Raw genomic sequence first — 16534 nt, 5'->3', positions numbered from 1 at the left:
AAGATATTTAGTATACTGTTATACTGCTAAAACCAAAATTTATTTTTATTTAAAAGAAGACACAAATATGGTCTTATTCATTGATGCTAAAACTTAGTGGTTTGGCAGGTTTTAATAACTAGTCTCTTTCCATATCTAACATATATAAGTATAAATTAGTCTTCCCGTACATTTAAGATAAGAGTGCTAAAATTTTACTGAAATAAGGCTTCCACAATTACATTTAAAGGAAATCCGTTTATAACGTCCAAATGTCTAATTGTAGTAATCACTGTAAAGACTCTGATGTCTTTGTTTTTAGAAAATCTTAGTTGGCAGCCCTGTCGCTATTATTTAATATCAGTGACAAAAAGCAAACCCAAGCATTTAATTATCTTTCAATCATATTAAGGGTTTACTTATCCAAATATAGGTCGACTCTATAATTATTTTTAATTCTGTAATATATGTAGTTGTTTTTCATCGTACTTATGTATATGTTGCCTTCTTAACCTGAACCCTCATGCAAATAAAACACTGAATAAATGACAAAGAAATGCTCTACTTAAATACAAGCTACATTTTTTTACAAAGACATCTAGGTCAACAATTTCTTCCAAACAGTAAACAGGCTCCCCAGCTCCCTCTACTGACAGACATGCTAAAAGCAGAACCAGAAGAGGTCCTGATTGATGCTACTGCTTGATAGATCTAAGGTTTGATGGCATGAAGTCAGTCAGTCTGTGACTTCTGTATCACCTTTCAAGATAATCTATGGCCCAAAACACCAACCCCAAAACAGTATTTAAAAAGAAACAAAGACATGTATGCTGTATTATTTAATAAGGGCAGCACCCTTCAATGATCACATGCAAAGAATGTTTATATGTACACTGCAGGCCACTTGTCTTACAACAAGGCACACACAATAAGAAAGGGGCTGGGTATGAATGCCCAAGTCATGGCATCACTTCATTAATTTGGGTTGAAACAACATCTCACAAAACCAAGTGTTGTACCATAGAAAGCTTTAAGATACTACTGTATATACACATACAGTATATGCACATTTAATTATTATAGTAAAATGCTTATCCAAAGGACTTGTATCAGATAAGTGGGTTAGAAGAGGGAGGAAGTCAGTAAGAGAATAATTCTCCACGCTGAAGGCATGCCAAAGCGGCAGTATACAGTGAGTAAAAAATAGATAAATATAAAAATATTATAACAAAACACTGAAGAAAAAGGTCTCTTTCACCACAAAATATGACACAGTTAATGTCAATGTTCTGACTTTTCATAGTTTTTGGCATGGCAGCCAAGCTCACTGGATGAGTAATTTCACAACACATAAACTTCTGTAACTCATTCAAAGGAATCTCTTTGATCTGGTATTTCCTAAGTGAGTAATTTTGTACAGAGTTCAACAAGGGCACAGATTATAGTTTGTAAGATGCAGCCACCACACAAAATAATCTCTATGCTACTTTAAAATGAAAATGAAATCTAGTTTAGCTGCTTGAAAGTCCATTTTATTCTAACATTAATCATGTCAGGGCAGCACTGTTGCACAGTGGATATCTGTGCTGCGTCACAGCTGTAGGACACATTTTCATATCCTGGTTGTCCATTGGGAATTTACACATGCTATGTGGGTTTTTCTCCATGTACTCTGGCTTTCCTTTCACCTCTTAAATATCTGTATATAAGGATAACTAGCTACTGTAAACTGGTCACATATGGGAGAGTGTACCCAGTGTTGGACTGGCACCCTTTCCAGGTTTGCATTTAAATTACACCCAAAGTAGATGTTGATGCTCACTCTCAGACTGGGTTAAGAGGGTTGAAGATGGACGGACGGACGGACGGACGGCTTAATGTTCCATTTACTAATTTAAAAAATGTAGGGCCTTGCATTTCACAGAATGAACATCAAGCCATCCTCAGTATCATTTTACTTTCACTTTAAAATGTTTTTCTGTAGATGATTAAAGTCTATTAATAGAAAGTTGTCCTTGGTGTATCTGTTGAGATAAGGATGCCCAGAACCAAAAAAGCACAGGTTACAAATAAATGCAAACAGTACATCTTCGAAGTGTTTAACTCTTGTAAGAGATGAACTACCATGTGATAAAAGGAGAAATATTTCCACTACATACTGTACAGCAGATGGCCCAGAGCAGAACTCATGACAGACATGACAAAGTCACAGGGAAGCAGAGTAGGCATAGTCTTAGTCCTTCACTATCTTCAGTACAGGATACGTTCAGCAGTAGGCTTTTAAGTAGGTGTGCTGAGACCAGTCAATATCATAACCTTTCTTCTTTTTAAGATCAGCCCTAGATATTGACCTTATGGTAATTCAGAGCACTCCACCAGAACTCCGTGGAGCTTCAGCTTGGTGTTGAATAAGGAGAATAGCCCATTTGCTATGAAGGAAGTAGTCTGAGGATAGCTCTGTCAGAACTGAAAGAGATGAAAACTTTGATGGCTCAGTATGACTCACATTCCACTTTATCACCCTTTTCTTTGTATACTGGAATAAGCACACTTTTTTCCAATTGTTTTTTCACACACAATCATACTGCTCAAGTCTGTCAGCCATTCAAATCCAGGACCTTCCCACTGCCTTGAAGATTTATGACACCAACCCAGTTGTAGTCACTGTTTTACCAGTCTACATTTTTTCAGTGCTCTAGCAACCTCCACTGTTGAAAACTCACAGTTTAGTCTTTATCTTTTCGAATAATGAACATCATTATCCCATTCAATCGACTCAATCAGAAACTTCTCCCTATGCTTTTCCATGTATACTTAATTCCATTAGTATTAATCACAATATTTCTTTCACCATTTTTCAAGTAATTAACATCTTCTACATCCTTTCTTTTTTCCAATCTACTTCACAATCCTGAAGACATTCCTGTTTTCCACTTTATTCTGCAGCTCACTTATAAATTCTCTTAGCTTCTTGCATCCTGCGCATTGCATTTCTAACATTTTGCTTTGCCTATTAATATATTACCCCGTCACCTTCTGCATTTGCTTCTAATTGCAGTATATAGTAGCACCTCCTTTTTCTTTAATTGCCACCTCTACATCTGCATTCTACCACATTTCCTTCTATCTCCACAGTCACCTTGTCCAACCACAGACTCCACAGATATTTGTCATTCACAGTGATCTCGATCAACTTTGCTTTACCAAATTTACTTTGTGCTCTTTCCCTGTTCGCCTTCCAATATGGAGACATACTTCTTCATACAAATTTTCTTCATGTCTCTGAATAAAAGATGTCCTACACCCAAGCTATACTTTGATATACAACCTACTCTAGAGATCACCTTTAAATTCACAACATCTTAATCAATTTTCCTCACTAAAAATAGTCAATTAAATGCCTCACACCACCAGATCATTATGTCAAACAATTATGTGTTTACAAACAATTATATTAACAACTACAGCAGGCTCAGTAACCCTTGTCAACTCTACTCCTTTGTTGGCCCATTGTCTTACACAAGTATGCTGATGCCAGGATTGTCATTACTTCTCTTCTGTCAGGTCAGGTTTAGGGTAGGGGATATTGGACCGAAGGCCATATCCAAAACGCATGGGTACACAACTCTACGGGGAGCATTTACTTGTACAGCATGTTGTCACACCCACCACACGACAAAACAGCTCTGGATCCTGGTTGGCAACCCCCTAGGCAGACATGCGGTCTAGCTCCACCCGCCACAAATGAACATCTAACTGCTGCAGCCTGGTGTTACGTGGGCTGGTCCAGGCGCTTGGGCCCTCAGCAAAGAGGATCCTACAAGCCGGATCACTATCGGAGAATCATGCCACATGGCTGCAGTGCCTTAACTGATGCTCCCTCACAATGCAGGTAATGATATGCCTCATTTGAGACTCCATGAGCAACCACTCATTCAACACAAAGTCAAACCAGTGGTACCCAAGGATTCTCTGAAGACACACAGTACCGAAGGAGTCCTGTCTTCATCTCAGGTCACTGGATAGCGTCCATGTTTCACAACCACATAGAAAAACAGGAAGCAACAGGACTCTAAACACTTGGATCTTCATCCTTTTGCATAGATATCCCCACACCACTTTTTTAGCAACCTCATGACCTCCAATGCTCTCTACTGTCTTCATAGGAAGAGTCACCACAGACATGAATGTCACTGCAGAGGTAAGTAAACAGTCTATCAAGAGCCCTGATCAGAGCCTCCATTGATTCTGTGAAGATTACAGCATCGTCAGCAAAGTCAAGATCAGTAAATCTCTCTTCACCAACAGATGCCCCACAGCTGCTGGATGCCACGACCTTGCTCAATACCCAGTGCATAGAAGCATTGAACAGAGTAGGAGCAAGAACACACTCTTTATGAACCCCAGAATCAACTGGGAAAAAAACAAAGGTTCTGCCTTCACGCTGTACAGCACTCACATTACCAGTGTACAGGCCAGCTATGATATCCAACACCAACAACCTTGAGGGGATCCCATGATGTCTCAGGATGTCGCACAGGGTGGCTTGATCAACTGAGTTGAACGCTTTACTCAAATCAACAAAGGCTGCAAAGAAACTCTGCCAATATTCGTGTTTGCTCTCCATGAAAACCCTCAGTACAAGGATGCGGTTGATGGCAGACGTCTAAGGAATAAAATAAGGCTGCTCCAATCGCTCGTAGGTGAGCAAGTGATCCTGGATCCTATTGAGGATGACTTTAGAAAGGACCTTACCCGGAACCGACAGCAGTGTTATTCCCCTGTAGTTGCCACAATCCAGGCGATCACCCTTAGGGGACGACAAGTTCCATTTTCCAAAATGGAAGCAAAGATTTCTTGCAATGCCAGCCTTACCACCAACCTGGAGAAGTTCACCATGGATACCACAGATCCCTGTAGCCTTCCCTACCCTCAGCTGATTCACCACCCGTGCAATCTCAGTGAGACTGGGTGGTTCACAGCTAGTTGGACGATCAGCCTTAAGAACTGTGGACCCAGAGATGTCCATCGTCCTAGCTGGAGGATCAGGTTTAAACACCTCTCTGACAAACAGATTTGGATGTGTATAATGTAAGTTGGACGTGGGTCACTAGACCATAGATGGTGTGTCACTTGCTCATAGATTCCTCTAACAAACTCCTCCTCTCCTTATCTGCTCTCAGAGCCCACGCTGCCATCCTTCTTTGTTCCCGGTACAGACCGGAGTTGCCATCAAGCCATGCACTGTGACTTCTCTCAATGATATCCAGGGTGCCCTGCAAGATGAAAGACCTCCTTCTGGAAACACTGGTAGCACCAACACAACCCTCAGCAACCTTCAGGGTCTTGTTATGGAAGGTCTCCCACATCACATTAGAATCAGCAGTCGCACCCAAGTCTGTAAATTCCTCACACAAACTATACGTCACTTTGACCTTAGTTGTTCTATTTTTGTCTCATCTGACCATAAAACCTTCTCCCACATCTTAACTAGGACTTTTTCATGCTTTGTAGCAAATGCCATACGTGCTTTTATGTGGAATGGCTTCTTTCTTTGCTACCCTCCTGTAGAGGCCAGTTTTATGGAGAGCTCTTGATATTATAGACTCAGGCACCTTCACTCCTCCAGTTTCACCCAAACAACATCAGAGACTTCTTAAAGTGACGGCTGGATTTTTAGTAGCCTCCCTCACCACTCAAAGTTTTGCTGTGATGTTTAGTTTTGAAGGTCGGCCTGTTCTAGTAAAAGTCTGGGTGCTGTGATGAACCTTCCACTTTCTGATGATGGATCCAGCGGGGTTTAACAGGAGTCTTCAAACGCTTTGATATTTTTTGTAGTCATTTCCTGCCTTGCGTATTTCAATGACTTTGTTGTTCACATCAGCAGAATACTCATTTGTCTTCATTTTTGCAGAGATTGTCCAACAAAGACTATGGCCCTTACAAAGGGTGCTTTTTATATCCAGAGAGGTATAAAGAAGTCATAAGTAGTACCTAATTAAGTTTAATCATGGTCAAATGACTGTTACCTTTGTGTCATTTGTGACTGTCATTTGTGTAACCCTGGAGCTTTCAAAGCACAGAAGTTTAAATACTTATGCAAACACTAACTTTCAGTTTCCTTCTTCCTTTAAACATTGCCAAAAATAGTTTATTTTGACTTTGGAAAAATAATGAATGGATAAATATGAATACAGATCTTATGTCATGCAGAAAATTATAATGACTTTCAAGGGGATTGAATAATTTTGCATGCCACTGTAAAAGGATCAAGACTTTGGAAATAAGCTGCTACATCAATCCACCACTTATGGGGATCCATTTATATGACCAATGTCAGAATGACTAGCTGTTTATATGCATTGATTATGTGGATAGTATTTTCAGCTCGTTATGCAATTTACCAAAAATCAAATATAACTTTAATGAATATGCAGAGCATTAAGTTTTTTTCCTGAGCTGCACTACAGTCCAGGCATTTCCACCTCTCCTCAAATAGGCAGTACTCTCCCTAGGCTCAGATGTTTAAGGTGCTTCCTCTTCCATTAGGATAACTTATTTAACTGAATGAGTTAAATTAGTCATGATTATGATTGGAATTAATTCCCTCCTTATGAATAGGAAATATTACAGGAGTCAAAATATCCATGAATCTTTCATTATACAGAAGAAAACTGAAACAAAATTACATACTGTCTTTAACCTACATTTTGCTAGGGATATGTACCTTAAAATTTGGAATAGCCTATTCGTTTATGTCCTCTGCTTAATCAAACTTTAGGCTCACAAAAGCCTCTGGTGGCAAAACAACAGAATGTTGAGTAATATACAGAGTATGTCAACATGGGGAAGATCCAACAGGTAGTACCACCACCTCAAAGACATTTAAAACAGGCTCCATTCCTGATTATTTCTTTGTGATGTCTGGAGATTCTCCTTGTTAGATTGTCCTTGCAATAATTCCTGTTAATACCCTGAGATGTTCTGTTCAACTGGCCTGTGACTCTAAATTAGCCTGGTATGACAAATACAATAAGAACACACCACTGGTGTCTCATCTACAACAACACATTATATAAACAGAATGGATATACTGATGTCTGTATGGATGAATGGACTGATATTTACCTCAGCTAAGCCACTACCTACTGTATGTGGGGAAGGTTGTAGTAAATACCTCTACTGCCTCAGAATACAGCATCCTGCAGGCCCAGTAATTGTGTTTTGGGATTTTGCATGTTCCCCCAATGGTTATATCGTTTCTTCTGCTGATACTCCAGTTTTTCTCTAACACCCCATAGATGTGTGTGTTATGTTAATTAGCAGTTTTAAAACTACCCCATGTGGTTGAGCCTTATGATGGACAGATTATTATTTCTGGTCGGTTCCTATTTTATACCTGATATTGTAATGCTGCCAGGGAAGGGTCTGGCTCCCGATCGATCGATAGATAGATAGATAGATAGATAGATAGATAGATAGATAGATAGATAGATAGATAGATAGATAGATAGATAGATAGATAGATAGATAGATAGATAGATAGATAGATAGATAGATAGATAGATACTTTATTAATCCCAATGGGAAATTCACACAGTAGCCATGAACTTGATCAGGCAGGTTTCAGGTTATGTTTGGTGTTTGTTTGTCTCATATACTTTTAAAGAAATAATATGCATCATAAGGACCTTAATATTTTAAATTCGTCTTTAACAAAAAGGGCAAAAATAAATGAATGAATCTGAATAAAATTGTCTTATACACAAAGTAATAATGACACTTTGATGTTACCTGTTGCGTCAAATGGCAACCACTTAAAATGCAGATGCCCTCAAATCTTCAAAAACTTAAAACAGAAACCCTCAAGATATCACGTAGGAAAGATGCTTCTAAAGTTCTTCCCATTTTTAAATATATTGAAAAGTAAAATAGGCTGTTATAAAGAGGTCCAAAGCAACCACTCCCAGATATGTGCGCCTGCTTTGAAATGCTACATTCTTGCCAAGCTCCCTGGTATTTTGGAGCTGAATGAATGTCTTGTAAATAGCATTTACTGAAGACTTTGCCCTTGATCTCTGGCAACCGTCTGCTGACCATTTGTAGTCAGTGAAATCTTTAACAAATGTTGGTCTTAAAACTCAGAGATTGCTACTGTAGGGTGCTTTTTAAGGTTACAGCAGCTGAAATAATTCAGAATGAGTCTGTGTGCTTAGCTACCAGCTTAAAAATACATTAAAAAAGAATCACTGCAATGAACTGGCAGCCACAATGCAACAGTCTTTTAAGCATGATAATGGGTTTCATATTTCTAGCTTTTGCCCATTGCTGGAACAGACTGATCCCAGCAAGCTTTCAACTTCCTGTTCATTTCTAATGTTCTGCTTAAAATTTCATCTGTCACGTTGCACACTGATCTCTGCACAGTGCTTTAATGGCTGAAGTTATTATTCTGCACTCATACTTCATAAAGCAGGGTAGAAGTGATGCAGACCACTGTCCTGTTCATCAGAGAGAGCCAGGGGTTAAATGACCACACATTCTGGTCCAGCTTCTGAATCATTAAAGATGGTTTACCAGTAATTAAAGGAACAACAACAGGCCCGACAGCCATTACAAGCAGGTAAGACAAAGGAGTCATTCCTTGTACATTGATTATATCAAAAGTATAATTACAAACATATGAAATGAAGGAAATTACTGTGATTTTTATAATCACTTTTTTTCAGCACTCTTTTAAGTTGTGCAGCACATGCCTAAATTATATTTTGTTACTGATTACACTTTTGTCAATTAGACTACATTGCAATAGGTCTGTACATTTCATCTGCACCACTATGCTCTGGCAACTCTAATACCAAATCCAAAGAAGTAAGGTGACTAGTTAAAACTAACAGCCAGAACAATATTACTTTGATTATTGGCTTGTTGTGTCCATGAAAGCAAACACTGAAATGAATTAGTGAACAGAATGCCACAACAGCCTCAGTTAAGGTATTCCCGTTGACTATGTTCCACATGCAGAGTGAAAGATGAAATTTCACAGATTATTCCAACACACCTTGAAAAGATATGTAGCCTAAATAAAATATGACTCGAGATGTCCTCTTCAAATATAAAAGACTACACTATGGAGTCCCAAGACAAGTCACAAGAATGACCAAGTATTTCTAACTTATAGTGTGGAACCCTCCAGATAGGATATTGCCTTTATTAAGAAAAGGCATTTGAAAAAGCAGACCAAAGAGCTGAGGGACTGAACTTTGAACCAGATCCTCCATGTTAGTTAGCACATAAGGAAACTGATAGCAGTTATTATTGTTTTTGGCAAAACATGAATCATCAGCAACTCTTTTAATTACACTGATAATAAAACACGCCCGTCTTTCTGTTCATCACCATAAAATTAGCTAAAGTGTCCAGGATGTATCTATATGATCTACCACCCATTGATGTGGCAATTCTAAGATATCATGGGCACAGTTAAATTACCAAAGTGCTTGTCTGAGTGTGAAAGTTGATAATGTCATGAATGTGTAATCTACACTGTTCAATTGTTAAAATACTGTAACATTTGTGATTTACTGATTTACAAGTTTGTCCTAAAATCTAAAGGCAGTCAATAACAAAAGTCACTGTTTCAAAAATATCTGACACATGAATTAGTTAATAGCACCTTAAAATAACAATGGGTGCCTATCGTAAAGTGAGCACATGCAGCACTGTGGGCGGGGATTTTCTCCAACACTGAAGGGTAAGTATCCAAAAATAAAACTATACCAGGAAAATGTAGAGGATGATTTTTTCCTTAGGACTTCGACCTTTTGTCAGTCGTATCACAGCTATTGTTAGCCCTCTTAGACCTATGCCCAGGTCCCTTTTACAGTATATAACATGGATAACAACCCTTCCTTTCTCTCTCTCTCTCTCTTACTCTTTAAAGTAATCAGGATGTAACTTCAAAAATATTTACCAGTCCATTTTCTATTCTTCTTCTTCACAGCTAAACCCTTAAACTGTAAAGCTGATGACTGCACTTCTCAGGGAGGCATTTCTGAAATGCCAGTATGTGATATTGGACAGAAACAAAGCAGAATGATGTTTCCCAGTACAGTATGACATACGGTTACAGTAATAAAGGAAAAACAAAACATTATCTAATATATTCTGCAGAGATCTTCATATAAAATTAAGAACAGATAGCCAAACGAAACCTTTGATACACCAAATTATTATTTTGTGCAATTATACCACTATTATTTATTATGTTAGCTTCTTGTTAATTAAAAGTTGCACACTATAGCCCCTGTTTAAAGTTAATGTGCTAAGCCTTATGACCTGCTTATATTAGTCCAAATGTACTTTTTTTCCAACTAACAATTTATTTATACATGGCTACAGTCACATGTATGAAAATGTACTTTGAGATAAAGAGGCAAAGGAAAACCTAATCTTCATTATTGTGTTTATACTAAAGAAAAAAGTTAGAATATAAAATAATATGGGCAAATATACTGTTAATATAACTGAAAAATTACAAGCATACTTATACAGTAGAAAGACCTACTTTTCCCACTTTAATAATCCATTCTGACTCAGTTTATTACTTTGATCCAGAGCAAATCATCTAACCTGTCTGTGCCCCAGATGTTAACAAGAAAGGAAATGAGGTGATTGTATCACAGAAAGGCACCCTAAAAATAAGACTTTTTTCAGTGTCTGTGCAATGTGGGAGAACAATTAGAGTACTCAGAAGAAAAAAAGAGAATGGGGTGATTTGCGGACCCCATAATGACAGTGGTCCACACAATCTGGGAATTGATCTCAGGTCAGTGAAGCAGTAAGGGAGTAACAAATAACTAACTGTGTCAGAGAATATAACTTTATATATAAAATATATGTTATTATTAGGCAATTATTAATGTGTCCATTAAACAAATGTATTTATCATAATATAGCATAAATTTCTTTACACTGATTGAATAAAAACAGTGATAAACATGTCAGCTGAAATGGGTAATAAGAATTCAATTAATTATTCTGGAGTTATTTATACTCCAGTTAAAGTTAAATCCATTGTCAGATAAAGATAAGTCCAGTTGAAATTGGACGGGTTGGGGACTCGGGGCCAAGTGAGCGGGACTGGACATAAGGCAGTTAACAGTCTTGGTAGAAAACACGGAAGTTACTGGGGGAACCTACACACACACGGGGGGACGCTCACAGTCCATATGGACAAAATACGGGCGCAATATGTGACGTTTGATTAATGGACGGCGGACTCTGCTCCACCGTGCTGCCCAGACCGTTAAAACTAACCATAGCGATTCCCTCCAAAAACAGTGACAAGACTTAAGCCAAAACAAACAACCCTATTACCACCCGAGCGCAACCTGCAGTTCATGTACTGAGGAGGATCAAACTGTATAACCGTCGCTCAGTTTGAATCGTGCGATTTTTAAGATCCTTCCAGCTACAGTAGACATAGAGAGGCGCGCCAGTGCCGAGCAACCACTACTAGGCAAAGACATCATGAACTCCAAAAATGAGTTTGATCTTCACTGACGTGTGTCATTTGTTGCGGATCTAATTTAAAGTGCCGATATGGCGCACGCACGAAAAGAAATAGAGGCGCCGTGCCTTCGCCTCGACGTTCTTTCCAGTCTATTATTAAGGCACTTTTTTCAAGTTAGAAACATTTTGCCTTCAAAAGCGCTGCGGGACTGTGATCCCTTTCATGTGCAAGAGATCAGGCCAGCATCTGTTTTGGATCTGTTTTCTCAGCGACTAGCCGGCAGTTCAGGGATGAGCACCATCGTGGCGCTGCACTAAAGTTACGCACCAAAGCCCACCTAACCACAGACGAGTCCCAACTGGTTCTGAGTTTCGTCTGTAGTGTGTTGTATACTACAAGTACTGATGCTTGGCTGCCTATTTATCCGAAACTAGATGTGCCCTCCACTTGACAAAAAAGATACTCTTGTTTTACTCACAAGCTTTCATACTCTTTAGAAGGTCAGAAGAAGAAGAAGTGTGGCCGGCGTGAGCTCCCGTCGCTTACTAGAAAACCTCAGTATCTAAATGAGGCTCGCTTTATCAAGTGCGCTGCGACTAAGCGAAAGGTTTTATGACGGGCAGCCGGATTCCGCTGCAGCAGGTAATAGAAGAAGCTCCGCGCGGAACCTGGACAGCAGCTCGTTCGTGGTTTTAACTAATCAAATACGCGCTGTGTTTACATTTCAGTTTTTTGTGGAACTGTGTGTACTTTAAATATTTTAGACACTTGTAACAGCCGAGTTAGGTTTTGGTGCCCTTTATTTGTTTACATAGGTAGCAGGTGCGAAAAAATATTAACATTCATGTTTTATTAACTTTTACACCATATTACAGTGAAGACTGAAATCTGCACTTTAGCCCGGGGCAGTTTCAACCAATGACCAAGGACCAAAAACAAACTGTATAGCTTAAACAAATAGGTGTTTTGTAATGGAGTTAATACTAGACGCAGAGTATATCGGGTTAAACAGTGTTGGAATAATAATCTAATTTGTAGATTACCATAGTAGTATCTGATTATTTGGAAGCTGACAATTTTAATGCCATGCATCAATAGGACCGTCCATAAGTAGCATCCAGTATGATCTAAAAATGACCTCAAAAGTTATCTGAGGTATGACACTGTACTGTACTAAGCGATCTAATTTAGATAATGTTTACAAAGAAATACCGCCCCAGACTGTCGACAGAAGACAGGTGCAAATGTTGCAAGCAGAATTTTTTGGATACTCTGAAATACTATACCTTTAACGCGTGAGTACAAAATCATCTAAACATATTTTTTTAATTACACTAAACCATCTATAGCACAGACTCGTTTTAACATCACCGGTAATAATGACAGTTTCAAAGAGATCATTAACTCACACTCTTAAGTTCAATGCATCTGGTAACATCACACTCTATAGTTAGTTCGTTATTCATATCCTTAATAACGTACTCACCCAGCTGGCGTCCCGTCATTACAGGTAACTGATGTGTTTTCCAAGAAATGAAGCTTCATGTCATCGTCCAGTTTTTGAGCAGAACAGGGATAAAGAGACTGTGCCAGATTTTTTACCTGGGTCATAAAATTATCCATGTTGCCTTCGACGGGCGTGAAATCCAAAGAGAAACTTTCCTCTACCCCGGCGTCTCCCCTGTCCCGGTTGGAAAGAGGCTGCTGTGCCCGGCGTGGCTGGCTGCTGCTCCCACGTCCGCCCCTCCATCCTTTCCGTGCTTCCGCTGATCCCAGCTGGAGCAACACCAAGAAGAAAACGGGCTGCAAAAGCCTCATGACGCTCAGGTTCTTCTGCCTGCAAGCGCTATAACTCATCTTTTTGACGACCACTTTTTTCTTTCTGTCTGTAATTGTATAGACTTTGAGAGAGGTTGGATCAAAGTAAGGTAGAAGCTGAAAGAAAATGAGAGACAATAACAAGCTTCTTAACTTTTTGGAGTAAAATCAGGCGAAGTTTAAAGTTTTCTCTCTTCTGATGTTGAAAAAAAATACAATGATACTTTCATTGCAAGAGAAATGCAGAGAATAAATTCATTATTGTTAGCAGATTTGAACTGAGAGATATGTTATCATTGACTAAATTATAAATAACTAAATTAAATACTCTAATAGTCTTGCTTTAACGGATATTAAACGTCATTCGCCCCGCTCCCTCTACCAGCTACGTCTCTTAAATTAATAATGTTTTTAGTATAAGACTCGCGATTTTTATTCAAACATTTCCCCGTCTCTTCACAGCCTGGCCAATGGGGAGAAAGGGTTGGTCGGGAGGCGGGGTTAGACTGCGGAGGGTGTTTTTTCCTCCCCTCCAATTTTAATAAGAGAGATGCCCACGCGCTACGCCTTTTGATCTCAGAAATTTTAAGTAAATGTGTTGGTTTTTCTTGGCTCGGGAAACTTATTTCCCAATCCGCAAAGGTTTACAAAGCGATAAATACTCCTTTGAAATTTACAAACGTCACAGGCTAAAAGTACACTGCTGTGAGGCGCTGTGCTCAGAAAAGAGAGCAAGTCAGACCAAGCTACTCCAGGCTATAGTATCTTAGTACGAAAGGTTCTTGCTGTTCGCTCTTTCATGAATGCATACAGTATCTGCTACCAAATAAAAAATAGACAAATAAAAATCACCATTTATTATTTTTATTTCGTGCTAACAGATTTATATTTATAACCTGACCGAAACATTAGACTTTAAATGCAGTACTTTAACCTGTAGATGCGTTTCAATCCCACGTAAAAATTCCTTTATACATATATGCCGCCTATGAGTTAGTTCCTGCATATAAATGGAAATATTTCATTAACGTCTTAACTCTATTAATTGGCATTAGTCCATTTCGAAGACTTTTTACTTTCTCCCTTAAATATGTTTAAACCCTTTTAAAATCAACATCCCACATTCAGAAAGGAGAGCAGCAAGGGCGTTTCTTTTGATTTAACCCTTCTTCTGTAGAGGGTTAAATAAACAGAGGTCAGGACTTTACAAGTCTTTTGAAGTCTTTTCCCTGCTGATTTCCGAGATGGATAGGGAAAAGAAGCATGTTTATTTATTCAGATCGCAATTTGTAGAAGACTTTCCTACAAATACTTCACCCCGTTGGAGTTTGCAGGAAAGCGCAAATGAGTTAAATCCTATCACACACAGGTGATTTGATTCGTTCGATATAATTACGGAAGTCTAAAAAAGTTCAATAACAGGGGATAGAAACATGTAAATTGGGCTCTGTCCTGATCACAGTACGGATTCTTAACAACGATACGCCCAATGGCAACTCAAAGACAAAGCCATTTATCACAGATTTTAATTGATGTCACACACAGGGCTCATCGCACTAGACTCCCCGTGGGTTTACTGCCCATTTCACAAAATCCCTCTAAACAGATCAAATCAGACGCTTACTTATATTTTCTTATCCTGTTTGATCAAAGCTACGTCTTCCATTCATTAGCAGAATCCACTTTTTTATATAAAGTAACTGTTATTATAAAAGACTGTTATAAAGACTTAATTCACTGGATAACATAATCATTAAAAAACATATTTTTGAAATTTTTACTTGTAAATAAACATGCATTTATGTAATTATTACGGTACACATTATAACATTATGAGAGGCATCAGTTTTTGATCACTTGATTCCTTTTTTGTCAGTAGTCAATTTAGGTCACTCTATAAAAGTGTAACGTACTGTGTGTATGCGTAAACATGTACACATTTACAATTACTAGTGACCGCATTTAATTTATAAAAATATTTCAAAAGATAATTAGGTAAATGCACACAGTGCTATTAAATTATTTTTATATAATATAAAATCAAGAATCGTTTTTAATACCTTTCAGAACTATAAAATATTTCCACAAAGCTGAATGAAGTCTTTTTTTTAATCTTAGGTGATATTTCTTATGGACTTCGTGAAACATCACATGCACGTATACTTCTGCTGCATTAGTAATGGAAAAGAATCAAGTTGTTTTCGTTATGGCTTTAACTTGCATTTTTCATAGGGAAGTCTTAATATTACTACAGAACCTAAATGGATATTTGTACTTATAAATCATTTGTAAACAATTCAGAATAGTCTTGCAATGTATGAACGCAGTTAAAAGCACTTGCAAGTAAGTCCTACTCTCCGTATTCGTACGAATATCTAAGACTAACTATGCGTAAAATCCAAAACATTATTTATATTAATTTCAAAAAACGCTAATCTTACGATGAAAAGGAAAACAATCTAAACAGAAATGTTAAATTATCCTGATAAAAAGTTAGTATTTACACTATCCGTGAACTTAAATCTGCTCAGAGCCTTTGTGGAGGTAAAGCGTGGTTAACATAATCAGTTCCTTATATTGTAAATTACCGACTCTGGATTAAGTGTGTTATAAACTTCTAAGGAATACACCATTGATAGATTGATGTTGTTTACTTTTGTGAAATAGTACATGGACTACCATTTATCGTTTAAAATTTCATCCCAAATACAGTATATAGTTACCTTTCAAGGTGTATTTCTCTTCGAGCGTTAAATCTTATTTGCCAAAGAGTTTGAACCGAAGCCCCAGTCTACTCGCTCAAGTCTCCTTTCCTGCTAAAGACAAATGAAAGCAGCGGCTACTTTTTAGCTATCGTTGAGGCCCCTTCAGTGATCAAAGCAACCCAAACAAGTCTCTCGGTCTTTCCCACCCCCCGTAAACGCGTTTGTGCTTGAGCTTTCAGAAACCGCTCCCTGAGCTTCTAATACAGAGATGATCCTTTCTCAGATCATAGGAAGCTGTCGCATTTAAACCATCCCAGCAGTACGAGAGGTAAAAGCCCTTAGATGGACAGTTTCAATTAAACCATTTCGGAAAGGTGATTACTTTAGACTGTCTACCCTCTCAGCCCTGTAATTTAAACATTAAAGCGCATCAACTCAACATACTCACTTTTCATCGCTTTAAAGATAACACGCAGGACTTATTCAGAGGAAATTCCTGGGATAAGCCTTCAATTTT

At 38.2% G+C, this 16534-nt stretch overlaps 1 protein-coding gene across 1 annotated transcript in view; it reads right to left on the bottom strand.

The window, feature by feature from the left end:
• Positions 1-13692, bottom strand: part of notum1a (notum, palmitoleoyl-protein carboxylesterase a) — a 67513-nt gene extending 53821 nt beyond the window's left edge. The window contains exon 1 of the mRNA XM_028819352.2: positions 12981-13692. Within this exon, the coding sequence (XP_028675185.1) occupies positions 12981-13351 (371 nt within the window). The 5' untranslated portion in view covers positions 13352-13692. The remainder of the gene's footprint in view (positions 1-12980) is intronic.
• Between the last annotated feature and the right edge of the window lie 2842 nt (positions 13693-16534).

This window comes from Erpetoichthys calabaricus, chromosome 14, assembly GCF_900747795.2.
Source record: "Erpetoichthys calabaricus chromosome 14, fErpCal1.3, whole genome shotgun sequence".
In the NCBI taxonomy this organism is placed as follows: Eukaryota; Metazoa; Chordata; class Cladistia; order Polypteriformes; family Polypteridae; genus Erpetoichthys; species Erpetoichthys calabaricus.
This window is presented reverse-complemented; position numbering and strand designations above follow the sequence as displayed.